At 35.9% G+C, this 26,846-nt stretch overlaps 3 protein-coding genes across 12 annotated transcripts; all 3 read left to right on the top strand.

The window, feature by feature from the left end:
* Nucleotides 1–567: 567 nt before the first annotated feature.
* Nucleotides 568–6,614, top strand: LOC124861619. Of its 4 annotated transcripts, none has more exons than XM_047355490.1 (6): nt 568–970; nt 1,094–1,209; nt 1,403–1,711; nt 2,655–2,778; nt 4,694–4,745; nt 4,834–6,614. In XM_047355490.1, exons 2-6 carry the CDS (start codon nt 1,146–1,148, stop codon nt 4,969–4,971), a joined length of 687 nt encoding a protein of 228 aa, XP_047211446.1. In that variant the 5' UTR covers nt 568–970; nt 1,094–1,145; the 3' UTR covers nt 4,972–6,614. The 4 variants fall into 4 exon arrangements, with proteins under 4 accessions (XP_047211446.1, XP_047211448.1, XP_047211445.1 ...); XM_047355492.1 differs by having other exon boundaries at nt 4,694–4,733; XM_047355489.1 differs by having other exon boundaries at nt 569–970; nt 4,691–4,745.
* A 2,783-nt stretch (nt 6,615–9,397) lies between these two features.
* Nucleotides 9,398–12,277, top strand: LOC124861617. Of its 4 annotated transcripts, none has more exons than XM_047355484.1 (5): nt 9,398–9,979; nt 10,129–10,440; nt 10,522–10,660; nt 10,874–10,935; nt 11,905–12,277. In XM_047355484.1, exons 1-5 carry the CDS (start codon nt 9,877–9,879, stop codon nt 11,907–11,909), a joined length of 621 nt encoding a protein of 206 aa, XP_047211440.1. In that variant the 5' UTR covers nt 9,398–9,876; the 3' UTR covers nt 11,910–12,277. The 4 variants fall into 4 exon arrangements, 2 of the variants coding, with proteins under 2 accessions (XP_047211440.1, XP_047211439.1); XM_047355483.1 differs by having other exon boundaries at nt 10,874–10,931; XR_007036686.1 differs by lacking the exon at nt 10,522–10,660.
* Nucleotides 12,278–23,490: 11,213 nt separating this feature from the next.
* LOC124861618 lies at nt 23,491–26,355 on the top strand. 4 transcript variants are annotated; one of them, XM_047355488.1, is made up of 5 exons: nt 23,491–23,682; nt 23,834–24,145; nt 24,254–24,371; nt 24,634–24,670; nt 24,762–26,355. In XM_047355488.1, the coding sequence occupies exons 1-5, from the start codon at nt 23,580–23,582 to the stop codon at nt 24,843–24,845; spliced, it is 654 nt and encodes a 217-aa protein (XP_047211444.1). In that variant the 5' UTR covers nt 23,491–23,579; the 3' UTR covers nt 24,846–26,355. The 4 variants fall into 4 exon arrangements, with proteins under 4 accessions (XP_047211444.1, XP_047211441.1, XP_047211443.1 ...); XM_047355487.1 differs by having other exon boundaries at nt 23,492–23,682; nt 24,251–24,371; XM_047355486.1 differs by having other exon boundaries at nt 23,494–23,682; nt 24,227–24,371; nt 24,762–26,354.
* The last annotated feature ends 491 nt before the right edge of the window (nt 26,356–26,846 follow it).

Consider the following 26,846-nt stretch of genomic DNA (forward strand, 5'->3'; position numbering starts at 1 on the left):
ACTTTGTTTTCTCATTTTACATAGAATTTCTTCACATTTGGTGGTCAGGAGCTTTGTTCAGAGGCATGAGTGTCATATTATTTCCAGTTTTGAGGCAGTTAATATTTTTTTTTTTACTTGCTGCTCTTTGCCCAACGTGGAATGGTTACACAACATACAACCTTGTTACATTTCTAAAATAAGAAATGGTAACAGGTTTGTTTTGGGCTATTATCAATTGTCTAAGCCAACCTGGGTCAAAAATAATTTTACAGCCTCATATTTATAGAGACACTTTAATATTGGCTTAAATGTCTAGTTGCTCCTGTGAAATATTTGTCAGCCATCAACAAGCTTCTGGCATAACTGTGCCTGGATGTTTTCATGGCAAAACTGGAAGTGTATTTAAAGTTGTTGGTTTCCTATATACTATATAGTCAGTATATTTTCTTGTCTTTTGTGGGTTTGCCTTAATGGTCATGCTTACGTTTGAAGGAAAAGGGGGGGGGGGGGAGCTTGAAAGTCTGACAACAAAATCCCAGCTGTGTTTAATCTGATTTCATATCAGAGAAAAAAAGTTGCGTTTTTAATAAAGTGAATATGGCTACTAATTAAGACTAATTGACTAATTTTTGTATTTAAAACAAACTGATAATTGTCACATATTGCATAAATCACAAAATTAATGACGCTTCCTTCTTTGCAGATGTTTTTTTTTGCTATTTTTGTGCATTTGACCACTTTTTCAGCTTTACCACAAGAGCAAGTATGGAACATCGTATGCACTTCCTTTTGTGGAGGGTCTACAACTACATTTTTCTTTTGTGAGAACAAAGGGTTTATTTGGTTCTGAGGTTTTGACTGCTGCAGCTGAAGGAGTGCAAAGGGGCATGTTTCTCCTCAGTACCGCTCAGTTCATTGTATCAGCAGAAGGTTAGTTGCTGCTGCGGTGGATACATGGAAACTTCATTTGGCTCTGCTTCTGCAAAAGGTGGGTTGTTGTTCCATCTCTAATGCTGTTCTTTAGGGAAGAGAAAAACTAATAGTTTGGCTCATTGTACTATATTACTGTAATTTTAAAATATATAACAAAGTAAATGTGCTTCTCCTACAGGAACAAACCAGGGGCAGTGTCTTTGTGGCTCGTCGTAGGTAGTGTAATCAGTATGTGTAGATGCAAACTGTGGCTGGTTTTCCTTCTGTGGCTTACACTCTACTCCTACAACATAGGTAAAGTATATTGTACACAAGTTAGTGTATCATGCCCTAAATTACAATAATAATGACTGTTCTAAACATCTGTGTTTCTTAAATTCAAAAAAGCAAAGAGTATTGTGTTCTGCTCAGCTTCCTGAAAAAATTGTTAGAAAATACTTATAAATGCCATTTATTATCTGCTCATTGACACATCTATCTATTACAGCAAACACTGGACAGCAGCTGGTAAAAACCATCAGCAAAGAAGCAGATTTCACTCCAGTTTGTGGCAACTACACGCTCAATGTCACCATATTTGTGATATGTAAGATCAGTGAAGAAAAGTGTAACCTAACCTACCACCGGATTAAAGGCTTTAAGCAGGGATGTGACTCCAGGTTCTCACTTATACCAATAAATCAGACACTTTTTCTGCAGCTGAATAATTTAACACCAGAAAATAGTGGAAACTACACCTGTCAGTGCACAGCACGTCATGGAACATTTATTCTGCAGCTTAACATCACTGTAGTAGGTAAGAAAGTGATTTATTTAGTTTGAAAAACATTAATCAAAGATTTACCACAGTGAAAATGACAGGATAGATTCAGAGCAAAAGTCTCTAGTCATGTAAAAGTATTCATACTCCTTGAATCTTTTTACAATAAGTGAAGTAAAACGACGAATATCTGAGAATTTTATTGGGATTTTAAGTGACAGACCCTCCCACCATAGAAACTTAACCTACAATCACCACAGTGAAATATGGTGGTGGCAGCATCATGCTGTGAGGATGCTTTTCAACAGTGATGAGAAGCTGGCTGGAACAAAATAAAGGACAATCCTGGTAGAAAATCTGTTAAAGGCTGCAAAAGACTTGAGACAAGGATGGAGGTTCCCTTTCCAGCAGAACACAAACCCTAAACATTCAGTCAGATACGATGAAATGGTTTGGATCAAAGCATATTCATGTGATTGAATGGCCCAGTCAAAGTCCAAACCCAAATGGAATACGGAATTAAAATTTGAGAAAGGCTGTTCAGAGACAAAATCTACCCAGTCTGACTAAGCTTCAGCCATTTTACAGAGAATGGAATAAATTTCAGTCTCCAGATGTGGAAAACTGACAGAGACATATACCCCATAAAACTCTCTGATAAATTTGCAACAAGGTAGTTCGACAAAGTTTTACCTCAGAGAATCTAAAAACAAATGCAGCCACTCTTTTTTATTTTTAAAGGGCTTTAAAACATGTAGTCTTTTCCTTTTGCTTCACAATATTGTACTTCTTTGTCTCACCTAAAATCCCAATAAAGTACATTTTAAGTCGTGCGTTAAATGTAACAGAATGGGAAATAGTTAAAATGGTAAAATAACTTATGCAAAGTCAAGGTATTCAGTGAATTGTGTAACATAGTGCTGTCCAAGCAGATGTGTTCAGATGTTTAATACTTTGCCAATTTGTTTGGACTTTTAAGATGATGAAGACACCAGTCATTCTTCAGAGACAACTTTAATCTCTTATGTTGGAGTTTTTGTACTGATCATCATTGTTCTGTTGGGAGTCATTGCTGGATTTATCTACAGAACCAAATGCTACAGGTAGGAGATGAATGGTTCTGATCAAGGGTAAAATCATCATGTTAGTATTATTCAATTCTATGCATTTTAAAATTAACCTAAATCGGTGCAGCAGTTCCCATATTTTTCCGTTTCCCATCTTCAAAATGCTAGCAGAAGATTTTTGGGACCCTGACTGTTATTTGAGTATATTATTTGAGCTGTTTTTTTGTTTTGTTTGTGTTACCTGCTCACTCTTGGTGCTATTTTTTAGAAAATAATATTTCCCTTCGTTCTTATGCAGATGACTGTCAGGTTAATTTACCACTTAAAGTGCATTTCTGAGTGCTTTCTCGAGCCTTTCCTTGATTGCGTGGTTGACATGAAGAGATGAGTGACACTGAATTTTCAATGAGAATAAGACCGAAGTCATGCCATTAAGGCCAAAGACGCTTGCAGCATATCCCTGCCTCGACCTTTTTTCCTCTGATCTTGTATGAGTAAACCATCATTACAAAATTGCTGTGATAACAGGCCCTTCTTTTGAACTCGATAATCAGGGAACTGAGGGAAAATCCGTTTTTTTACAGTTGCAGTGCATGTGAATGATAAAGACTGTTTTATCAAAACAAAATCTTGAAACAATAATCTGTACTTTGGACCTTTGTAATGTAGCACTACATGGCTCCTTTCTCAGACTATTTTTTTTTTGTTTTAACTGATGCCTCTTAGTGATATTTTCTTGGAATATAATATTTTCTCTAATTCTTATGCAGGTGACTGCCAGGTTTATTTTCCAGCATGGCATGTTGCTGACTACTCTATCCTGTCTTACCTTGATTGCCTGATTGACATAAATTCATGAATTCAATTTAGAATTATCCTTGTTTTTAAGTGCTTCATTTTATCTATTTGAAACGATGTATCATTTTGCTGTCTTAAGTCGTTAGACCAGTTTCTTCCAGCTCCAGGTGATCGTTTCTTCTGTTTCAAAAACTGTTAAAAGCTTTGCTATTGCACATTTAGTAGGCATCTTTACTTACAGCTTTTAAACCTTGTTCAAAAACACACTTTTACTGTTTGACTTTCAACCCAATGTGTGCTGCTGACTAGAACCCTGTTATAGATCAGCGCACTAATGAGCTGCCAAAGGAACAACTACATTATTATGATTACACCAATGGTCTTAAAAAGAGTCTCTCATTGTCTTTTTCTTGGTCTTGACTCTGTCTTGGGTCTGATGGTCTTGTCTATTTATGTATTTATGTAACATTTTATTTTCCTATGTTTAGTTTTACCATATAGTGCTTTGGTCAGCCTGTTTTACAAAAAGGTTTTATAAATAAAGTCTTACAAAATGGTACTAGCAAGTGAATTTAACACTTACAGCATGATAAACCAATATATTATTTTTACCTATTTGTATATAATGCCTTTTAATCTCTTATAAGATAAATGCTTGAATCAATTTTTATGCCTTTTAAACATATATATATATATATATATTTTTTTTTCCCGTCTTTTGGAATCATTGGCTATTATATAGCTTATCATCTATTCCCGATAATGCGGGTGAAGTTACATTGATCATGGAGGTTTGGTGCAATTTATGGGAAGCCATGATGTTCATATTTATGTTACTTTGACACATGCCACACATCTAAGTTACAGAAAAGAGAAAAGCAAGCACACTTTACTCTCATTATCAGCATCATGTCAGATAACCAGGGGAAAGTTTGAGCAAACCGCAGTAGCAAGAACATGAGAAATGCCCAAGGTGTTCACCTGCTCAAATGCAGAATACAGAGAAGATCAATAGAAGTTTACTACTTATCTACATATACATCCAAGCTGGTATGAAAGTGAAATTCTGACTGATCAGTTTCTAAATGATTAAATAAGTGGATGTTACATATATACAATTTGTAATGAGTGATTTCTGTTTGTCATTTAGAAGAAGACGACATGAAGTGACCGTAACGACTCATACAAACACGGTACTATACACGGTAAAATATTGAAATGAAACACAGTTTTGTCCACCACTTACTTTACTTTGGAAACATGTTTTTTATTATTTTGTTTGTTCTCTTGCAGAAAGTGGAGGACATTGAGCCAGACGCAATCTTCAAAGAGAATGAGCTTTATTTAACTTCCATAATACACACCAGCACATCTACAAATAATCTGATAGGCGTCGGGGTGGATAATCGAAGCTTAGGGATACCTTTGTAGAAATTTTTATGCTTTGATTTATGTTTTACTATTGACCAAAAAACTATTGTCTACACTGTAACTTATGCCTAATCTTTGCCTAAATTGTGGTGCATTTTGGTTTAAAACGTTTTTCTAGATATCTTTAAAGTTTTCAGTTTTTAAGTAAAAGATGACCAGAATAATTTCCTATTTAAAACAAGTATGAACTTTGTTCTTTTTCTCCACCACCGTTGTCTTCAACAGATATAATGTTATATAAAGGGGGAGGGAGGTGTTGGGTGTTTTGGGTCTTTTGAACATTGACCACTCACTCATGCAGCAGCAAGTATAAACGAAGTGTAAGGGTGACCAGCAGATTCTTAACATATTCTTTCTTCCTGTATGAACTTCCTGTTCTCAGCCACACAGACCGCATGGCCTTCTCGTTTGCTAGCTGGTGTGAAACTAGGAGGTGCAACCCTTTCACACTTCAGCTGCAGTGTGCAAAATATTTGTTTAGCAAAGATTACCCTGCAAACAACACTTGAGTAACCTTAGTGCATTAATGTGTTACCTTCAGGTCCCTTTTCTGACTAATCAAACTTTATTCCCCTGTTTTTTTCCTTGTATATGTTACCATTAGGAAACTGACAATAAGAAAAAGATTTAGATTAAAATGTATTTATTTTTATTTACCATTTGGCTTTATACCTGTACACTCATGGTATTAGGCTTTTTCCTTTAAATGTCATAATTTAAACATATGTACTTCCCAATATGTAAAAGGAGACGTTCACTACAATAGACTTCTCTATAATGTTTAAGCTAAGGTTCCTTTATCTACTTTTGTTTCATTTACGAAATATGAAGATTTGTGTCTTAGACTCTACCTGCCCTTAAGGCTTTAGGCTTGACTTAAACTCGTGCTCTAAAGACTCTAGACTCAACTTGGACTTAAGTTCTGGGAATCAAATCTTTTGGACTGTATGTGCCTTACAGAATCAGGGGGAAAGTTGCCAGTAAGTGTAAATCATTTGAGTAAATGATTAATGTTTTTCCAATTTAATTTACCGTAGTCTTTACAAATTATAGGTTCTCTTTCATGTGTCTGGACAGTACATGCTGGTTAAAGGAGTTAACAGCAGCTTCTAGATTCCTCTGTATTTATTTAACGCTATAACCAAGCAGCATTTAAATTTAGTAGGCTGCAGACCGCAGCTCTGACTGAGATTTGCATATTTTCCTGGTAATGGTGGTGTGCATGTGAACATACTGTGCCTCTGTCGAGCGCGACCATGCATTTGCAATAGGTTTAACTTTATTATAGATATAACAGAGCAATGCACATTGTAAACCATGGAGACATAGTATAAATGTGTTTGATTTAGCCCTAAAGTTACAAGTTATTGTGTTTCATATTCACCTTTAATAGTAGCTCTTGTACACCAAGCAACTTCCAGTGCTCTGTTAAAAAAAGAAAAATAATTCAAAGCAGCCCGAGCAAGTAAATGTAAAATTGAATGTATAAAACCAACTGTTTGTATGCAATTATTACAATTACAATTATATACAATTATTATTATGTTTCATTTATGACTCTATTGTTTGGTCATTTTAGGGATAATAAAGCTGTAATGCAATAATTGATTTAAGAAGAAATCATTAAATGTAGTTACATCTTTGGTCTCAAGATTTAATTTTACAGTCTCAGCCAAACAATTCTGAAATTTAAAATGTAATTTTCAGTCCACAATAACCCAAAGATATTAAAACTCACCAACAATATTTTGTGTATTCAGAAAATAACACTATACATCCTTGTTTATTTGTGTTGGACAAGATTAATAATATTTAAGCAGATGTGCTGATTTTTGCAAGTTTTTGCAAGTTTTACAGATTTGTGAAAAAATGAATGTGTCATCTGCATACATTTTGACATTAACATCTGGGCATAAATCTGACAAAATCATTAAAAAGGGTGAAAAACACTTAGTCCAAATAGAGGAGCAAATAGAGGGCAAGTTAATGTATAAAAGACATGTTAATTAGGCGTGTCCTTTATTTGGAGATTTTTTTATATTCAGATAAGAGCCAAGGTTTGTCATTGTAGCATTTTGATATAAGGAGGTCAAAATATGCTCTAGAACAGTGCATCTCAAACTCATCAGCTTCTGAACTAAAGTCTTGCTTAAGTATCAAAATATTGCAAATAAGATAATAACATTCATTGTTACTAATGTATGATTCCAGTAACAATTATAGATTGATACAGTGGCTTGTAAAAGTATTCATACCCCTTGAACCTTTCCAGATATCGTCACATTACAACCACAAACAAAACTATATTTTATTGGAATTTTATGCAAGTGGTATACAATTGTGAAGTAGAACAAAAATTATACATGATTTAAAACATTTTTTACAAATAAAAAACTGAAAATTGCAGTGTGCAAAAGTTTTCACCCTCCTTTACTCTGAGTGCAACCAGTTGCCTTCAGGAGTTACCTGATGATTGCTAATGACTAAATAGAGTCCACCTGTGTCTAATCTAATTTCAGTACGAATACAGCTGCTCTGTGATGGCCTCAGAGGTTGGTTAAGAGAATATTGGGGAGCAAACAGCATCATGAAGTCCAAGGAACACACCAGACAGGTCGGGGATAATGTTGTAAAGAAGTTTAAAGCAGGCTTAGGCTATAAAAATATTTCCCAAGCTATAAACATCTCACAGAGTACTGTTCAATCCATCATCAGGAAATGGAAAGAGTATGGTACAACTGTAAACCTACCAAGACGAGGCTGTCCACCTAAACTTATAGGCCTAACAAGGAGAGCACTGATCAGAGATGCAGCCAAGAGGCCCATGGTGACTCTGGATGAACTGCAGAGATCTACAGCTCAGGTGGGGGAATCTGTCAACAGGACAACTATTAGTCATGCACTGGACAAATGTGGTCTTTATGGAAGAGTGGCAAGAAGAAAACCATAAGAAGTCCTGTTTGCAGTCTGCCAGAAGCCTTGTTTGGGACACAGCAAACATGGAAGAAGGTGCTTTAGTCAGCCGAGACCAAAATGGAACCTTTTTGCCAAAATGCTATGTGTGGCAGAGAACTAACACTGCACATCACTCTGAACACACCATCCCCACTGTCAAATATGGTGGTGGCAACATCATGCTCTGGGGGTGCTTCTCTTCAGCAGGGACAGGGAAGGTGGTCAGAGTTGATGGGAAGATGGATGGAGCCAAATACAGGGCAATCCTGGAAGAAAACCTGTTGGAGTCTGCAAAAGACTTGAAACCGGGGCGGAGGTTCACCTTCCAGCAGAAAATCACCCCTTCACAAATTGTATATCACTTTGTGTTGGTCTATCACATTAAATTCCAATACAATATATTTATGCTTGTGGTTGTAATGTGACAATATGTGGAAAGGTTTAAGGGGTGTTAATACTACAAGCTACTGTACACCCTTAGCAAAAACCTGACAATTATTTGAAAGATGCATTTTTGAGAATTGCTCTTCTGAAAGTCTCCAAAGGAACTCCTCCTTGGTTTATGTTTCGTTTCCTTTGGCTTGTTTGTTCGGTCGGTGTTTTAATCACTTCCTGTTTCATTTTAAAGATACACACACTGGGCATTTTCCATAGTATTCTAAGATCCTGTATAATCACAAAGTAAATGCAAATATATACCTGTAAGAGTGGATATTTATTTATTCAATTAATGTTTTAATGTTGGTAACCATTGTGAACTAAAAAGAAACTAAATGTTACTAACCTCTAAGCTCCAATAGCAGTCTAAGCGTATTGCATAGCATATGATCAAAACTGATTTTATATTTTGTGATCAACACTAGATTCTCCTTAAAATGTGCAGGTAATGATCTGAGTGTTTTTAGCTGTTGATATACTGATGATTAGAAGAAATTATTTAAGTATAAATTCAGCATCCCGTTTCAGATTTGGTGAGACTTGATAACAAAGCAGCAGCAGTCCTGTATGCACACTTCAGTTTTACAAAGATCATATGTTCTAATGCTGTTATTGAAAAGCAGAGAGTTTCTGGTTTATGTTGCACCTAACTGTTGTTTGGTCATAGGTTATAGGTTATAGGTCAGTTAGTATTAAGAAATTAATTTCTGTTTGCGACATGCCAGAAAAATGCAAGATATTGATTTTTATTTCTTCAAACTCAGACGTTTACAAATGCTAAGATTGCCTTTAAATAATTTGGGAAAGCCCAGATGTCAGTGGCTTTTGACGTTTTCGATTGATTACTTTTTTTTTAAAAGTAGGCACAGCTGTTGATGTACTTTGAGGCAATGCCTCAAACACACTGCTGCCTCGTGTGGCATCGTGGGAAAATTAAAAGTCCAGCAAGACATCAGGAAGTGTTTCAAGCCATCAACTCTGGTTGATCCTTGGGTACCCTGCAGGAAGGATGGGTTCTGGTTAAAAACAATTCTTTTGGACAGCCATCACTAAGCCCTGATCTCAGTCCCACGGAAAATTGGTGAGCAGAGCTTCTAAATAAGTGAAGACCACAAAACAAACATGACATTTAGATCTTCAGTCTTACCAACCTGCTATAGTTACAGAAAACCAGAAAACAAGGCAGGAAGTCCGGTCTAACATCATGACATGCTGGGGTACCTCCATCTCTCGTACTGTCTGATCTAAGAGGCTGCAGTACAGAATTTAATGATCAGTATGAATAATAGTTAATTGTTTTGGTTCTAAGCAAACTTTTAACCCAACAGGATGATTAAACTGTAATGAAAAGATAGGCAGAGATACTTCCAGTTTGTATAGTGGTCATGTAGACACGTTTCCTTTTTACAAGTGAGTCACATCCTCTTGTACTACTTTGAGAGATGAGAACCTGTGGTTTGTGTGGCCCAGAAAGTTCAGAGGATAGTTTAGGTGACCTCTCTTCAGTGCAGCATGCTGAAACCTCCCAAGACAGCAGCAGATGGTCAAATGGATGCACTGAGAAACAGCGTTTTACTGCTTCTGCCATGTTGTTTGTGCCTTCTGGATGCCGAAGGTAATGTAAAGAGACTAATTTGCATTTCAAACTGTTTCTCTCTACAAACTCTAAACTTTGTTTAATTATTAGATCTGAAGTACTTTTTATATTTTCCACTATTACAGTATTGAGACAATTTGATAGTGATTATAATTTACTGCTTGCAGTGACTCTTGTGAAAACAATCGGGAAGGAACCAGATTTCATACCAATCTGCATCAACGAAACATCAAATGACATCATACTAATAGTGTGTAAGATCAGAACGGAGAGGAGCAGTGGAGAGGAATGTCGTCTGCTGTATAGAGAAGGAGACGACTTTGTTCATGAGTGTGACTCCAGGTTCACTCTTAAAACAAGGAATCACACAGTGTTTCTGCACCTGACCAGTTTAACACCAGCTGATAGTGGAAACTACACCTGTGAGTGTGCAAATCTTAATGGAACACACATTCTTCATCTCAACGTCACAGTTAGAGGTAAGAACATTTTTATTTTGGCTTTATAAAACTTATATTAGCTATATATTTACAAACAATATTTGTTTTTGTTGTCAAAAGACTCGTTTCCTAATGATAATCCAGCAGATGAAGTTCGGAGCTATTCTGCAGGAGTTGCAGTTCCTTCTGCTTTGACTGCTGCAGCTCTCCTAATTATTATAGTTTCAGTTACTGTAGGATTGATCCACAGAAGACATTGGTGAGAAACTAATGCAGTATTCATAGTTGCTTCTTTAACTTAGGCTTCACAGCTAAAACAACTGATTTTTAAATGTCACTTTTGGTCTTTATCTGCGCCTTATATATAAATAATTGTTCCATCATTGAAAATTGCTTTCTATGAATATGTTTGTCTAAACTTTACCTCCCATGATTATATTTTACACTAATCTGACGTTCCTTTTATTCAAAGCACCAGTTTAAGCTCTGGAACATCTGAATCATCTGTACATGGATGTGCCACCACTATAGTGAGTAAGTTTACTTATTTTACCATTTTCAGACTGTCGCAGATCACTTTTTGGCTAATGCTACAAATAAGACTAGAAAACACAGGAGGAACAGGCATTCTTTTGATTTTGTTAAAACTGTTCCACATCTAGCCATTTTGCCAACCATTTTAGCAATGAAAAATAGGTAGCGTCTAGCCAGCCATACATTTGTTTGTTTTTCCATCATCCATCCGTCTGTCCACCTATCCATCCTGTGCGGGCCTTCGATATGAGCCCTATGGGCAGTCGCCCGGGACAGCATAAGAAAGGGATGGGAGGCACAAGCAGCATATACAAAAATACAGCTTATCTGTCAGTTGGTTCTTAAACTGGTTTTCTTTTGTTTTTTTTGCTGCTGAGAATAGGGAGACCATTTTATGTGCTTTGTGGTGGACCGTATACATAAAATATAGAGAATAAAATGAATTTCAAAGTGTCAACTGTGTAGGATCCGAGAGTCCTTCAATGTTACTTTGTGGGATAGTAGAGACACCACATGGCACAATTCTCCAAGATACAATCAGAAATAAAGGAAGTAACATAAGCAGCCTTTTGATGCATTATCAGAACCTTCCCTACTGTATCCAAAACCAGCTGCAAATCATTTCCTGTCACGTGAAATAAATCCAAATTTATGCTGGAAGTACTATAGAAAAAGACCACAAGATGGCACTGTTGCACTAAGAGGACATTTAGGTGCAGTAACCAAACTGTGTTACAAAAGAAGTCATAATATCCATACAAACATTAATCCTCGCTGTCTTCAAACTGTGAGAAGAAATTGTTGCAAAATCTCCACAGAGACCAAATGATTTATCGTGTTAATTGAGTGTCAATTGCTGCCTTTTTATTTAACAAATTGTGCAGTTCTTGAAACGTTTTCTCCCAGCAGAGATGAAATAAAGTGTTTTTTGCATTAAGATTTTTATTTTATTTCTTTTTTATTGTTTAGTATGAAGATAACTCGGATGAACTGTACCAAAGTCTTCAACAGCCAACAAGAGATCTCTACCAAACTATGTCCTCGGGTCACCATCAGCATCAAATCGAAACAAAGTCAGCCAGCAACAAAGTAGCTGTTAGCCTGGGAGATCTGGAAATCAACAGGAATTGTGAAATCTACGAAAACCTTTGAACCAAAATCTGTTAAGTTTGATAAATACTTCGCTGAATTTCCTTGCTATGTTTTAATAAGCGAGATTAATTGTGTTATGATTCTGGCACGTCTGCACTACCCTGTCTCCCTGGCTGCAATCAGCAGATTAGATGCACCTGGTGGGTGCTGCCGTGTAGTGCAATCTGTGGGATGCCAAGCACCTGTGTCTTCGCTGATATATTCTGACTTTGACAAGCAGACGGTGCCAGATGGCTGGGGGTGAAGGTGATTGGTTGGAGGCAGGATCTTGGCGCGAAACTTCGATCTGAAAACGTTGGTCTACTTAGAACCCCACAGTGGTAGAAATTATTTACTTTTGGAAGTGGCAGTAAAAGGCATAAACTGGTATGTGAATGGTTCAGAATGGATACACAGGAGGATAATATGGACTTTGATGATTGGACGCCAGTAAGTAGAGGGAGAGGACGCGGAAGAGGTAAAGCAGAAGAAGGAAAAATGTTAGACAGCCAAAGGAGTAAAAGAGAGTTGGAAGAAAACAGTTCTGAAGAAGAGAGAGTAGTTAGGAGGAAAATTGGAAGGGAAGAATGTAAAATAATATTAAAGATAAAAAATGAAGAAGAAAAAGAGAACCTGAGTCCTATTTCACTATCTAGAGAAATTAAAAAAAAGATAGGAGATGTTGAAATGGTGAAGGTCTTGAGAGATGGAAATATACTGGTGGTGTGTAAAACTGAAGAACAAAGAAGAAAGGCTTTACAAGTGGAAAACATTTGCAAGAAAACAGTGACAGAGAGGAAGATTATAGGAGAAGATAAAATCATTCGGGGGGTAATTTATGGCATTCCTATGGAGGAAGATATAGACAAGTTAAAAAAAAGCATTGTTGGTGCAAAGGTAAAAAATCTCAAAAGACTGACAAAAAATGTAAATGGTGAAAGAGTAGGAAGCCTGTCAATTTTAATAGATTTTGAAGAAAAGGTGTTGCCACAAAATGTTAAAATAGGATATCTGAGTTTTTCTGTGAGGCCTTTCATTCCTCCACCACTAAGATGTTTTAAATGTCAGAGATATGGTCATATAGCAGCTGTCTGTAAAGGAAAACAAAGATGTCCAAAGTGTGGAGAAGATCACAGAATTGAAGATTGTGGGGAAGAAGTGCAGGAAAAATGTTGCAATTGTGGAGGGCAACATAGAGTTACATTCGGGGGATGTGAGGTAAGGAAGAAAGCAAAAGAAATCCAACAAATTAAAATGACTAAAAACATAAGCTATGCCGAAGCAGTTAAAAATGTCCAGAATGAAAGATCAAGGGATGAAGGTCAAATTAGGATTCAAGATTATCAACAAAGAAAAGTAGAATCAGAGGAAAATGTTACAATGTCTGTGGAAAAACTGATATTATTCATAGCTTATGTCATTAACTGCACTGAACAGGCTAAACACAAAACAGAAAAGATTAAAATAATAGTCAGAGGAGCAGAAAAGTTCTTAGGGTTTAAAGAAGGATCTTGGGAAAACATTAATAAAAAGTTGGAAACAGATGGAAGGCAAGGAGGAACCCCAGCTGATAGAAATATATGATAATATTACAGTGGAATGAAAGAAGCTTAATAGCTAATGGACAGGAATTTAAAGGGTATATAGATGGAATTGATGGAAAACCAGAAATTATATGTATACAGGAGACATGGTTAAAGCCAAACCTAGATTTTGTGTTTAAAGGGTATAATAGTATCAGAAGGGATAGAATAGAAGGAAGTGGAGGAGGATGTGGAATATTTATAAAAGAAGGAATACAATATCAGATATTAGGAAAAGGCAAAGAGTTAGAATATATAGTAGTTGAAATTTACAATAAAAAGGAAAAGTGTAAAATAATAAATTTTTATAATCCATGTAAAATATTATCATTTGAGTTGATGGATGAATTAATGGGATACTTAGAAGGAAAAGTAATCTGGTGTGGAGATTTTAATGCTAACAGCACATTATGGGGAAAATGTAATGATAAAAATGGACAAGTTATTGAAGAAATAATGGAAATAAAAAATTTGGTATGTATAAATGATGGAAAAGGAACAAGAATTAATGTAAAACAGGTACAGAGTCTGTGATTGATTTAACAATAGTATCAAATTGTTTAGCCAATAACTGTGAGTGGGACATTGACAAAGATACAACAGTAGGCAGTGATCATTACCCCATTAAAATCATAACAGGAATATTAATAAATAACAGGAATACAGGATTATATAAAAGATGGAACTTTAATAAGGCTGATTGGGAAAAATTTAAATATTTAAGTCAAAAGAAATTGGAAGAAATAGATGAGTCAATTGATATAAATAGTTTAAATATAAATATCTGTAAAAAAATATTACAGGCTGCAGAAGAATCAATAAAAAAAGGAGGAAGAAAGAACAATAAAAAAATTGTGCCATGGTGGACAAAAGATTGTAGTGAAGTAATAAAATTAAGAAATAAAGCATTTAAAAGATTAAAAAGTAACCCAATTTATCAGAATCTAATTTAGTACAAAAGAAAGCAAACAAAGGTAAGAAAGATCATTAAAAATGCAAAAAGAAAATATTGGAGAAACTTTTGTAATACCGTAGGGAGAGAAACAAAAATTGATCAAATTTGGAAAACAATTAAAAGATTGAAGGGTATATTAGAAAAGAATATGGATATCCTATATTAAAAATAGATAATACAATTATAACGGAAGATAAAGAAAAAGCAGAAATATTAGCTAAAACATTTAGTAAAATTCATAGTTCAAATAATATTAGTGAAGAGGGGAAGAAAGGTAGGGAAATCACAAATATGAAATATAAAGATTTAATGCAAAATAATGTAGATACAAATAAATTCATAAATGAACCATTTACACAAGGAGAATTGAACTTTGTAACCAGGAAAACAAAAAATACATCACCTGGAATAGATCAAATTTACTATACGATGATAGAACATCTCAATGACAAAGCAAAAGACAAAATATTATAATTATACAATAAAGTCTGGGAGGAGGGAGAGCTGCCACAGAGCTGGAAGGAAGCAATAATTATTCCAATAGTTAAACCAGGAAAAGATAAAACAAAACCAGAAAATTATAGACTGATCGCATTAACATCAAATATTTGTAAAATAATGGAAATGATTTGAATGGACATGAAAAAATGATTAATAATAGATTAACATATTATTTAAATATTAATGGATATATATCTAGAAATCAAAATGGGTTTAGAAAAGGGAGAAGCACAAATGACTCTGCATTATGTTTAGAATATGAAATTAGGAGAGCACAAATAAACAAAGAAATGTAGTAGCTGTATTTTTCGACATAGAAAAAGCTTATGACATGATGTGGGTTGAAGGATTATTAATTAAATTAAATAAAATGGGTATTACTGGAAAAATGTTTAACTGGATTAAAGATTTTTTATCAAATAGAACAATACAAGTAAAAATTGGTCAAGAATTGTCAGGTAAATATATAATAGATAATGGTACTCCTCAAGGAAGTATTATAAGTCCGTTATTGTTTTCTATAATGATAAATGATGTATTTAAAAATATTGGTAAGGAAGTCGGTTTTTCACTATTTGCAGATGATGGAGCTATATGGAAAAGGGGTCGTAATATCAAACTTATTGAAAAGAAAATACAGGATGAAATTATTAGAATAGAACAATGGGCAAATCAATGGGGATTTAAATTCTCAGTGGAAAAAACAAAAGTAATGATGTTTACACAGAAAAGGAAAAGAGAAAATATCAAACTAAAATTATACAATCAAGTTTTAGAACAAGTAAAAAATATAAAATTTTTAGGTATATGGTTTGATGAAAAAATTATATGGAAAGTACATATAGAAAAAATCATAGATAAATGCAAAAGAATATTAAACATTATGAGATGTATGGCTGGTATTGATTGGGGAGCAGATCGAACATCATTAAAAATAATTTATACAGGATTAATTAGATCAAATATTGATTATGGAAGTATAATTTATGGATCAGCAGCAAACACTCATCTTATAAAATTAGACAATATACAACATCAAGCTTTAAGAATTTGTACAGGAGCAATCAGAACCAGTCCAATAGCAGCACTTCAGGTAGAGATGGGAGAGATGCCATTAGATTTAAGAAGGAAACAGTTAGCAATAAATTACTGGATAAACTTACAAGGCAATAATCTGGATCATCCCACATGTGATATTTTAAAACCATGCTGGGAAAAAGAAAAAAAACAAGTTAAGAGTTTTGGTTGGATTATCAATAATATAGCAGAAAAATTTCAAATATATGAAAAAGAAATAAGTTTAATGTTGCCTTTGCCAGTAGTGCCACCGTGGCTGTTACCAGAAGCAGTGGTGGATATGGCATTGATGGAAAAGAAAAAGGATACGAAATGTAGATTAGATTCAAGTATAATACAGGAATATATAAACAATTACTATCATTATGTCCAGATTTACACAGATGCATCAAAAACAGATGAAAAAATAGGAGTAGCATTTGTAATACCAGAATTTAAAATAAAAGTAGGAAAAAGAATTACAGATGGATTATCAGTATATTCAGGAGAATTATTAGCCATATTGTTAGCAGTGCAGTGGGTGGAGGATATAAAACCATTAAAAACAATCATTTGTTCAGACTCAAGTTCAGCATTATTAAGTTTAAAACATAATCATTCAGAGGGTAGACCAGACATTTTGTTGGAAATAAAACTTACTTTATTTAGAATACATAGAATGGGATTAATATTAGTGTTTTTATGGGTACCAGCACATGTAGGAGTTGGAGGGAATGAGAAGGCGGACAGGATGGCAAAGAAGGCAACACAAAACAACATTAGCTTTATAATTAATATTAGTAGGTCAGAGGCAAGAAATATAATTAAACAGAGAATCAGGAAAGAGTGGCAAAAAAGGTGGGATGAAGAAAAGAAAGGAAGATGGTTTTATAGAATCAACAAGATAGTAGGAGAAGTAAGAACAGGAAGAAGGAGTAGAAAAGAGGAAAGATTAATTACAAGATTAAGACTAGGACATACAGGACTTAATTCTACATTGTTTAATATAAAGAAACATAATACAGGAAAATGTGATTATTGTGGAGAGGAGGAAACAATAGAACATGTAATATTGAAGTGTCAGAAATATGAACAAGAAAGAACAATTTTAAGGAGAGAATTTGTAGGTATTAAAGAAAATGTTATATTGAGAGATACTTTGCAAAGAAGTTTAGGTAGCAAACATATTCAAATTATAATTAGATTTTTCAAAAGCACTAAATTAATAAATACAATTTGATTGTTGTAATAGTAAATAAGATTTAAAACCATGAAGAACCACACTCCATACCAGTTGGTGGCGGTAATGCACATCTTCAAGTTATTTGCCAACTGCCAAAAAACAACACAGAAGAAGAAGAAGACGGTGCCAGATTTTTGAAAGCCATTCGTGTGAATAGATATCCAGCGTTCCTTCCTGTCTGACCATTGTTCTTGACCTTGCCTTGCCTTTTGGATTTATGCCCCTGCCTGCTCCCTGTCGGACTATTTGGATTTTGGTTGTCGACCTTGTTTCCTGCATCTGGTTTTTTTCCTCTGCTTGCCCCTTGCCTGACACCTCTTGTTCCGATCGTTGACCCTGTTTCTGTCCTTGGATTATTAAGCCTGGAGGCACTTCTTACCTGTGCTGTGGAGATCACCGCCTGCCGCCCACTGAGGTTTTCCACTGTGGGTTTCAAGTTCCACTCAAGACAAAAGCAGGGTAGTGACTTTTCTGATCCCTGCAAAATCTGGAGAGACTACAAGTCACTAATCCCTCTTTGTGCCTCCAGTGATTCCTGGAAGCTGTGAGGAGTGTTACCTGTGTGACGTTTTCCTGTGGCTGAATAAATATTTTAAACTTTCAGTACTGTCTGACTGAATCTTGGGTCTGCCTTTTTCTGATTCATAGCAAATTGGGAAACAGTTTTATACCTTATATGATTTAGTATTTAAAAATAACATGCTATACTTGTGTTTAAAGTATTGGTAAATATACCTGTTTCTCATGACAGAATCTGTCACATTCCTAAAATACAACATGTTATCCAGTGTATTATAAATAGCATGTTTTATTTATTCAGTGATGCCATCTTTGCAAAGCTGTTACAAAATTATAACACATTTCCTGCAGAAGTCTGCCACATTATCCCAAAGTCGTACAACTTCAGTGCAACACTAGAATCTTATATGCATCTTCAATGGTCTCCACTAAAGTTTTCAGTGATTTTTTGAGGAAGCCTTGCATGCCAGAAGCTACTTTGTTACATAAACACTTCACCCGACGGGTTTCAAAAACAGGCTTCTCAGCTCATGCTTTTGGATGTTACTTTTAACTCATTTAACTCAGGCTGCCTTTCTGGCAATCTGAATGTTAGAAATTATGTTCCTCAAGACTCTTTTAACAATGTTTAAGGTGACACTTGTTTATTATCATTTTGACAAAATATTGTCTTATTTTAATAAATTCCAACCTTTCTGATAATTTGAATGTTAAACATATTTGTTTTAATAAAAAAAATCTTCAGAGAAATTAAACAAAGAAAATGGTTTGTTGCCGCCACTGAGCACGTGATGTTACAAAAACTGTACGGCTGGAAAAAGTCTCCACATCAAACTGTTTTATATGTGATTCAGTGCTCTGAGTAACTGCTTATGAGTCTTGTTTAATGGCCTCATGAATTATTTTGTTTTCTTTTTGTTTTTCCAAAGCTACAAGGCAAATAAGCTCTTCCTTCTCGTCCGATGATGCCATGGCAAAAAAGTGTGGGAAATGTAGGAATTTGTCATTAGAAATGTAGGAAATCGGAAGGCTCGACAATGAAACCTCAAATGTGCGCTGACAGTGCTGGCTGAGTCTGCGCCTCTCACGCTACACCCGACTATATTCTGCCCTTTAAGCCATCAGAGACGTCTTTACTCTGTATTCCAAGCACTAGACCTAAACAACAGGAAGATAGCACCTACTTTCTATGTCCGTCAAGCTACCTGACAATTTGAGACATGCAAAAACATTTGCCTCCTTTAAATCAGGGCTGAAAACACGACTGATTACAGCAGGTTACCCATAATGGTCAAATATTATTTCATCATTCTTTCATGTTTTTGTTTTTTCTTTGCTTTATTTTTGTCATGTGAGGGTCTGCTGGAAATTTCTGGAGGAGCACTTGGTCAGGGATGTATTAAACTCCCACCATTGGGAGTGCTTTTCTCAGATTCGAGGTGAGGCTGGAGACATTGAGTCCAAGTGGACAATGTTCTCTACTTGTCAATGTGGCCTTAAGGTCTGCTGTTCCTGTCAAGGCGGTTATCCCTAAACCCCCATGGTGGTGCCGGCGTTAAGTCGAACCATTTCCAAGTGCATGTTAGACTCCAGCAGGGCTGTCCTTTGTCATCAGTCCTGATCGTATTGTTATGGACAGGATTTCTAGGCACAGCAAAGGGCTGGAGGTGGTCCGGTTTGGACACCGATGAATTTTGTCTCTGCTTTTTGCGGACGATGTGGTTCTACTGCCTCCCTCCAATTGAGAACTACAGCATTCACTAGGGCGGTTTGCAGCCGAGTGCGAAGCAGCGGGAAAGAGAATAAGCTCCTCCAAGTCTGAGGCCATGGTTCTCAACCGGAAAAGGGTGGCTTGCCCTCTTCAGCTCAGAGGGAAGTTCCTGCCTCAAGTGGAGGAATTTAAGTATCTTGGGGTCTTGTTCACGAGCGAGAGGAAAATGAGAGGTGCAGCCGCCGCAATAATGCGGATACTATGCGGACTGAGGAGCTTGGCCATCCAGGAGGAGCTCGGAGTAGAGCCGCTGCTCCTCCACATCGAGAGAAGTCTGCTGAGGTGGCTGAGCAATTTCTAATGCCCCCTGGACGCCTCCTTCAGAAGGTGTTTCAGGCACATCCCACTGGGAGGAGGCCCAGGCCATGGCCAAGAACACGCTGGAGGGACTAAGTCTCTCGATTGGCCTATGAACGCCTTGGGCTCCCCCCAGAAGAGCTGCCCCCCGTGACTTGTTCCCAGGTAAGCGGAAGACTAGGAGTACGAGTATTTTTGTCATTTTAACATTTTTCTTTGTATTTGACTATGTCTCATCTTATGCTTTCATGTGGTGCTTCATTGTTGTTTTTGATGTATCTAGTGTTTTTGTTATATCTGTTTCTTTGTTTTTCCTGTAAAGGTCTTTAAATAACCCTGTTTCTGAATGTGCTATACAAATAAATTTGCCTTGCCTTTCCAAATGATGAACACTGTTTATTCAATACAGCAAAATGATTCATAATAGGATTTGATTGCCTTACCCACTAATGTACTCTGAAGTGGACATTTTTACACACATGCATACTTGGTCCATAAATGGTCCATCAATGTGGTTGCATGCTCCTAAACTCTTTGCTTTATACAGGTCCTTCTCAAAAAATTAGCATATTGTGATAAAGTTCATTATTTTCTATAATATAATGATGAAAATTTAACATTCATATATTTTAGATTCATTGCACACTAACTGAAATATTTCAGGTCTTTTATGGTCTTAATACGGATGATTTTGGCGTACAGCTCATGAAAACCCAAAATTCCTATCTCACAAAATTAGCATATTTCATCCGACCAATAAAAGAAAAGTGTTTTTAATACAAAAAACGTCAACCTTCAAATAATCATGTACAGTTATGCACTCAATACTTGGTCGGGAATCCTTTTGCAGAAATGACTGCTTCAATGCGGCGTGGCATGGAGGCAATCAGCCTGTGGCACTGCTGAGGTCTTATGGAGGCCCAGGATGCTTCGATAGCGGCCTTTAGCTCATCCAGAGTGTTGGGTCTTGAGTCTCTCAACGTTCTCTTCACAATATCCCACAGATTCTCTATGGGGTTCAGGTCAGGAGAGTTGGCAGGCCAATTGAGCACAGTGATACCATGGTCAGTAAACCATTTACCAGTGGTTTTGGCACTGTGAGCAGGTGCCAGGTCGTGCTGAAAAATGAAATCTTCATCTCCATAAAGCTTTTCAGCAGATGGAAGCATGAAGTGCTCCAAAATCTCCAGATAGCTAGCTGCATTGACCCTGCCCTTGATAAAACACAGTGGACCAACACCAGCAGCTGACACGGCACCCCAGACCATCACTGACTGTGGGTACTTGACACTGGACTTCTGGCATTTTGGCATTTCCTTCTCCCCAGTCTTCCTCCTGACTCTGGCACCTTGATTTCCGAATGACATGCAGAATTTGCTTTCATCCGAAAAAAGTACTTTGGACCTTTGAGCAACAGTCCAGTGCTGCTTCTCTGTAGCCCAGGTCTGGGGAATGCGGCACCTGTAGCCCATTTCCTGCACACGCCTGTGCACGGTGGCTGTGGATGTTTCTACTCCAGACTCAGTCCACTGCTTTCGCAGGTCCCCCAAGGTCTGGAATCGGCCCTTCTCCACAATCTTCCTCAGGGTCCGGTCACCTCTTCTCGTTGTGCAGCGTTTTCTGCCACACATTTTCCTTCCCACAAACTTCCCACTGAGGTGCCTTGATACAGCACTCTGGGAACAGCCTATTCGTTCAGAAATTTCTTTCTGTGTCTTACCCACTTGCTTGATGGTGTCAATAGTGGCCTTCTGGACAGCAGTCAGGTCGGCAGTCTTACCCATGATTGGGGTTTTGAGTGATGAACCAGGCTGGGAGTTTTAAAGGCCTCAGGAATCTTTTGCAGGTGTTTAGAGTTAACTCGTTGATTCAGATGATTAGGTTCATAGCTCGTTTAGAGACCCTTTTAATAATATGCTAATTTTGTGAGATAGGAATTTTGGGTTTTCATGAGCTGTATGCCAAAATCATCCGTATTAAGACAATAAAAGACCTGAAATATTTCAGTTAGTGTGCAATGAATCTAAAATATATGAATGTAAAATTTTCATCATGACATTATGGAAAATAATGAACTTTATCACAATATGCAAATTTTTTGAGAAGGACCTGTAATGAGCAAAATCATCAGAATTGGCTGTGAATGATAATCAACCTTAGTCCTTATGAGCTATAAATATAAAACTTTAAGTTATCATAAACAATTTAGTGGATAACATAGCAGTGCAGCTTACAGAACAGAACAATAATACTGCATTTTCCTGTCAATGTCTCCTAGCTGTATGTGGTTGACTTTAGTGTCTTCAACATCCTGCTCAAAATGTGATAGATAAAATAGTTATGAAATATATTTGTCAAAGCTCATTAAAATTTTAGCAAAGATTTCATTGTATTTGTTCTTGTTCATTGATATTTGCATTGTGATAAAATAAATAGTTTGGAGAAATCCTTTAAGGTTGTCTGTCCTTATTTAACCTAGAAAAACACAGAAAACTTTGAAATTTTGAACAAACAAAGTTGAAAGTCAGGCTTGGTTAGATGGTGAGCAGCCCCAACCACCTTTAAACCACATTCAGACGTCACTAGATGCTTTTATGGGGACATCTTTTCATCTGTCACTTTTACTTTTTAACCCGTTGTTTAGATACAATCCAACATCTTCTTTTCTGTGCCAGTTCAGAAAGGTTTTACTAAATTTTGAATGTTGGGACATATTTTTTATACTTTCTTGAAAAAGAAACCAGCTTATGAATGTCTTTCTTTTTTTTTTTTTTGGTTTGTTTAGTTGATAAAACACTAAATAAATCAAACCTTCAGAAATCGATCTTTAATCTTTCAGTCAAATTGTCTCAAATTGGGAAATCTGTGGTCTTTCTATCAGATTTCCTGAATTGGTGCTTTGTTCTTGTATTTTGTCTTCTTGTTCACGAACTTGATTGTCCTTCTTGTATTTTCTCAGGTATATTTTTGATCTGTTACAACATTCATTAATTGCATAAAAGAAAAGCACATGTCTTTAGAAATATTTTTCTTTTTTAATTAAAAAAGGAAAATAGTTTGGTTGCAAAGATGATGATGTGAAAGTGACACAATTAGAAGCGATGAGGGACATAATCTGCATTAAGCTGCAACATGCTGGTTTAATCTCTTTACACCTTGTATTCAAGCCCATAAATATGTGAAGACCACAAAGCAAACTTGACATTTAGATCTTCAGTCTTACCCACCACTATTGTTGCAGAAAACAAAGCAGGAAGTCCTGTCTAACGTCATGACACAATGTAGTACCTCCATCTCTGGTATTGTCTGATCCAGGAAGCTACAGAACAGAATTGAATGATTATTATAACTAATAACTATAATTGTAAGCAAACGTTTGACCCGACAGGATGATTAACCTGTAATGATGAGATGAGCAGAAATACCTTCCAGTTTGTATTTTCTGTTTCAGAGAAGTGGTCAGGTAGACGAGTTTCCTTTTTAGAAGAGTGTCACATCCTCTTGTACTACTTTGAGAGATGAGAACCTGTGGTTTGTGAAGCCCAGAAAGTTCAGAGGATAGTTTAAGCGATATCTCTTAAGTGCAGCATGCTGAAACCTCCCAAGACAGCAGCAGATGATCAGATGGATGCACTGAGAAACAGCTTTTTACTGCTTCTGCCATGTTGTGTGTGCCTTCTGGATGCCGAAGGTAATGTAAAGAGACTAATTTGCAGTTTGAGTTGTTTTCTCTACACACTTTCATTTTCTGTTACGTGTTATTAGATCTGAAGTACTTTTTATATTTTCCACTATTACAGTATTGAGACAATTTGATAGTGATTATAATTTACTGCTTGCAGTGACTCTTGTGAAAACAATCGGGAAGGAACCAGATTTCATACCAATCTGCACCAACGAAACATCAAATGACATCATACTAATAGTGTGTAAGATCAGAACGGAGAGGAGCAGTGGAGAGGAATGTCGTCTGCTGTATAGAGAAGGAGACGACTTTGTTCATGAGTGTGACTCCAGGTTCACTCTTAAAACAAGGAATCACACAGTGTTTCTGCACCTGACCAGTTTAACACCAGCTGATAGTGGAAACTACACCTGTGAGTGTTCAAATCTTAATGGAACACACATTCTTCATCTCAACGTCACAGTTAGAGGTAAGAACATTTTTATTTTGGCTTTATAAAACTTATATTAGCTATATATTTACAAACAATGTTTGTTTTTGTTGTCAAAAGACTCGTTTCCTAATGATAATCTAGCAGATGAAGTTCGGAGCGATTCTGCAGGAGTTGTAGTTCCTTCTGCTTTGACTGCTGCAGCTCTCTTCATTATCTTACTTACGGTTATTCTGGGATTTGTCCACAGAAGACGACACCATCGGTGAGAAACTAATGCAATATCCATGGTCACCTTTTTTACTTGCTCAGATTTCAAATCACCACAAGTCATTTTATTGAATAACTTTTTTAAAAAGGAAAAAATATTCCACTATCTGTAATTAAACCTAAATATGAGGGTTGCTGCACCGCAGCAGATTTTATCTTGACTTCATTTGTTCTATTATCAAGAGAATGGGCTCCACTTTCATTTCCTGTCCTACAGACACACAGTGATAATTATCTGTTTTTTTATTTCCCAACAGAGAGCAACCAGAATCATGCAGCCATCATAAAAATGAGGTAATTTACATAAAAGAAATCAATGCATTCCTTTTACTTATTCATATGTGCAGATTTTTTAGCTCATTATTCTGCATATCTTGTTCTGCAGGACTTGGTTGAAATTGAGCCGTACAGCACCTTCATTCAGAAGGAAAACGGACTTTATGCAACAGGCATGTTGTACGACCATTAAATTAATTCTGACAAAACAAATATATTTACTTGAATGGACACATTTACAGATAAAACCACATCTTTTCTATGAGCTGAATAAAATGTATAATCATGTTTTTCCTCACTGTCAGACATTAAATAAGTTATCCTGTTTCAGGTCAGTTAGGGTTGATAAAATTATTTCTATTTGGTAAAAGCCTTTTTTACTTTTTCTAAATTGCGACTAAAATGCCTTCAAACAACATTAGAAAGCACAGAGTAAACTTCTGCAAGGTTAATTCACAACATCTTAGTTAAATGAAGGCACACATCATGATGCGTTTTAAGGTAACCCCTCAAACACACTACTTTCTAGTGTGGCAAAATGGAAAAATCAAAAGAAATTAGCTCATATATCAGGAAGAACAATTTGGACTTGCACAAGTCTGGAGGAGTCACCTTCATCTGTTCAAACAACTGCATGCAACTATAATCAGTATGGGAAAAAGAAGGGAAGCTTGCAAGCCTGAGATCTTAACTTTGGAGTCCGGGGGTGGCAGCATCATGCTATGTGGGTGTTTCACAGCCGGAGGGACTGGTGCACTTCATAAAACAAATGGCATCATGTGGAAAAAAATATTATATGGAAATTTTAAAGCGGCATCTCAAGAAATCTAATAGGAAGATAAAGCATGGACACAAATGTCTTTTAAATGGAAATAAAAAATCGATGCTACTAAATACCACAGAAATGTGTGTGAACTCTCAATATTCTGGTATTTAGTAACTGTAAATAATTTTGTTAATGCTAAATGACCTAAAACAGGAACATTCTGCCAAATTTGGTGTCAGACAATAAAAAATGTCTTTTCATAGAGTGTATGTAAATATCTGGTTTTAGCTGTGTGTTTGAGAGAAGTTTTATGAGTGAACTGCTGTCTGATGTCCACAAGAGGGCTCTCTGTTACTATGTTGAAACTACTGTATTTCAATTCATTAAGCATTAAAGTGACTCTTTTATACATTAATGAAATCCAATTGTATACAGCGTCATCTGGAGATTTTCTCTTGTGAAGTAAATCAAATTAAACAAAAATAAGCTGAATGTAATGTGGGGAAAAGGTTTAAATGCATTATTAACTTATTAATGAAAAGTAATATATTAATTGCATTTCCTGGCCAAAAGAAATTAAGAACAATACAATACAACAACACAATCATAACAAATTTGAATTATTATTTAGGTTAAGATAGAAATATTTTTCATTGTGTTATTGTGGAAAAAAAGTGAGGACATGCAAGCTCAGATGATAAATCCCACTGACCACATGTTTGTTTGATTAAAAAATCACTTCAAATTTAGCAAATATTTTACAATTTATTCCTAACAGAATCACTATTCCGCTGTGTGTCTGAATATTTTGCTATGCTGTTCATCTCTGTGCCTTTTAAATTGAGAGACAATCACATGAACTGTCAGCATGTACCACCACTTATCACCATATTAAGCAATATTGCAATCTGTGGGATCTTAAACAGCAACATGAGTCAGAATCACATGATTTAGGAGAATAAAGGAAACATTTTCAGTTTCACAGTTAAGAAATTTAAGTTTCTTTATTCATCATTATTCCCTGACTAATTCCCAGTGCGTGTGGGTGCAGAATTACTCCTAAATATGGTTCTGAACTCTGCTTAGCCCCTTCCAAAACCTTTCTTTCCTTCTGGTGGGGACATTCTTTCATTGATGTATGCTTGGACAAAATGAAATATTTGAATGTATGGAATATATATATTTTTTATTTTCTACCTTGTCAGAATTAATAAGGGCCAAAAATCAAATTAGTTTGTTTGATTTTAGGACTTGTGCTTTTTAAAGACCTTTTCAAGCTGTAAGCTAGTTTACAAGATGCCATTATGGTGAGATTTAGTGAGATTCGCTGTGATCTATGATTTTAGCTAAAAGATGCAAATAAGCAAATGTCAACCTTTCTACAAATTTATTCAAATATCAGTTTAAGGGTGTGCACATTAATTTACC

Source organism: Girardinichthys multiradiatus, chromosome 24 (genome assembly GCF_021462225.1).
Source record: "Girardinichthys multiradiatus isolate DD_20200921_A chromosome 24, DD_fGirMul_XY1, whole genome shotgun sequence".
NCBI classification, from domain to species: Eukaryota; Metazoa; Chordata; class Actinopteri; order Cyprinodontiformes; family Goodeidae; genus Girardinichthys; species Girardinichthys multiradiatus.

Excerpts from the sequence above, each read along its gene's own strand:
- LOC124861617 (XM_047355483.1), top strand. The coding sequence starts at position 9,877 with ATGCTGAAACCTCCCAAGACAGCAGCAGATGGTCAAATGGATGCACTG. Across the intron at positions 9,980-10,128 it reads GTGCCTTCTGGATGCCGAAG|TGACTCTTGTGAAAACAATC; the intron begins GTAATGTAAAGA and ends TACTGCTTGCAG. Across the intron at positions 10,661-10,873 it reads TTGATCCACAGAAGACATTG|CACCAGTTTAAGCTCTGGAA; the intron begins GTGAGAAACTAA and ends TTTTATTCAAAG.
- LOC124861618 (XM_047355485.1), top strand. The coding sequence starts at position 23,580 with ATGCTGAAACCTCCCAAGACAGCAGCAGATGATCAGATGGATGCACTG. Across the intron at positions 23,683-23,833 it reads GTGCCTTCTGGATGCCGAAG|TGACTCTTGTGAAAACAATC; the intron begins GTAATGTAAAGA and ends TACTGCTTGCAG. Across the intron at positions 24,671-24,761 it reads GCAGCCATCATAAAAATGAG|GACTTGGTTGAAATTGAGCC; the intron begins GTAATTTACATA and ends CTTGTTCTGCAG.
- LOC124861619 (XM_047355489.1), top strand. The coding sequence starts at position 1,146 with ATGTGTAGATGCAAACTGTGGCTGGTTTTCCTTCTGTGGCTTACACTC. Across the intron at positions 1,210-1,402 it reads ACTCTACTCCTACAACATAG|CAAACACTGGACAGCAGCTG; the intron begins GTAAAGTATATT and ends TATCTATTACAG. Across the intron at positions 1,712-2,654 it reads GCTTAACATCACTGTAGTAG|ATGATGAAGACACCAGTCAT; the intron begins GTAAGAAAGTGA and ends TGGACTTTTAAG.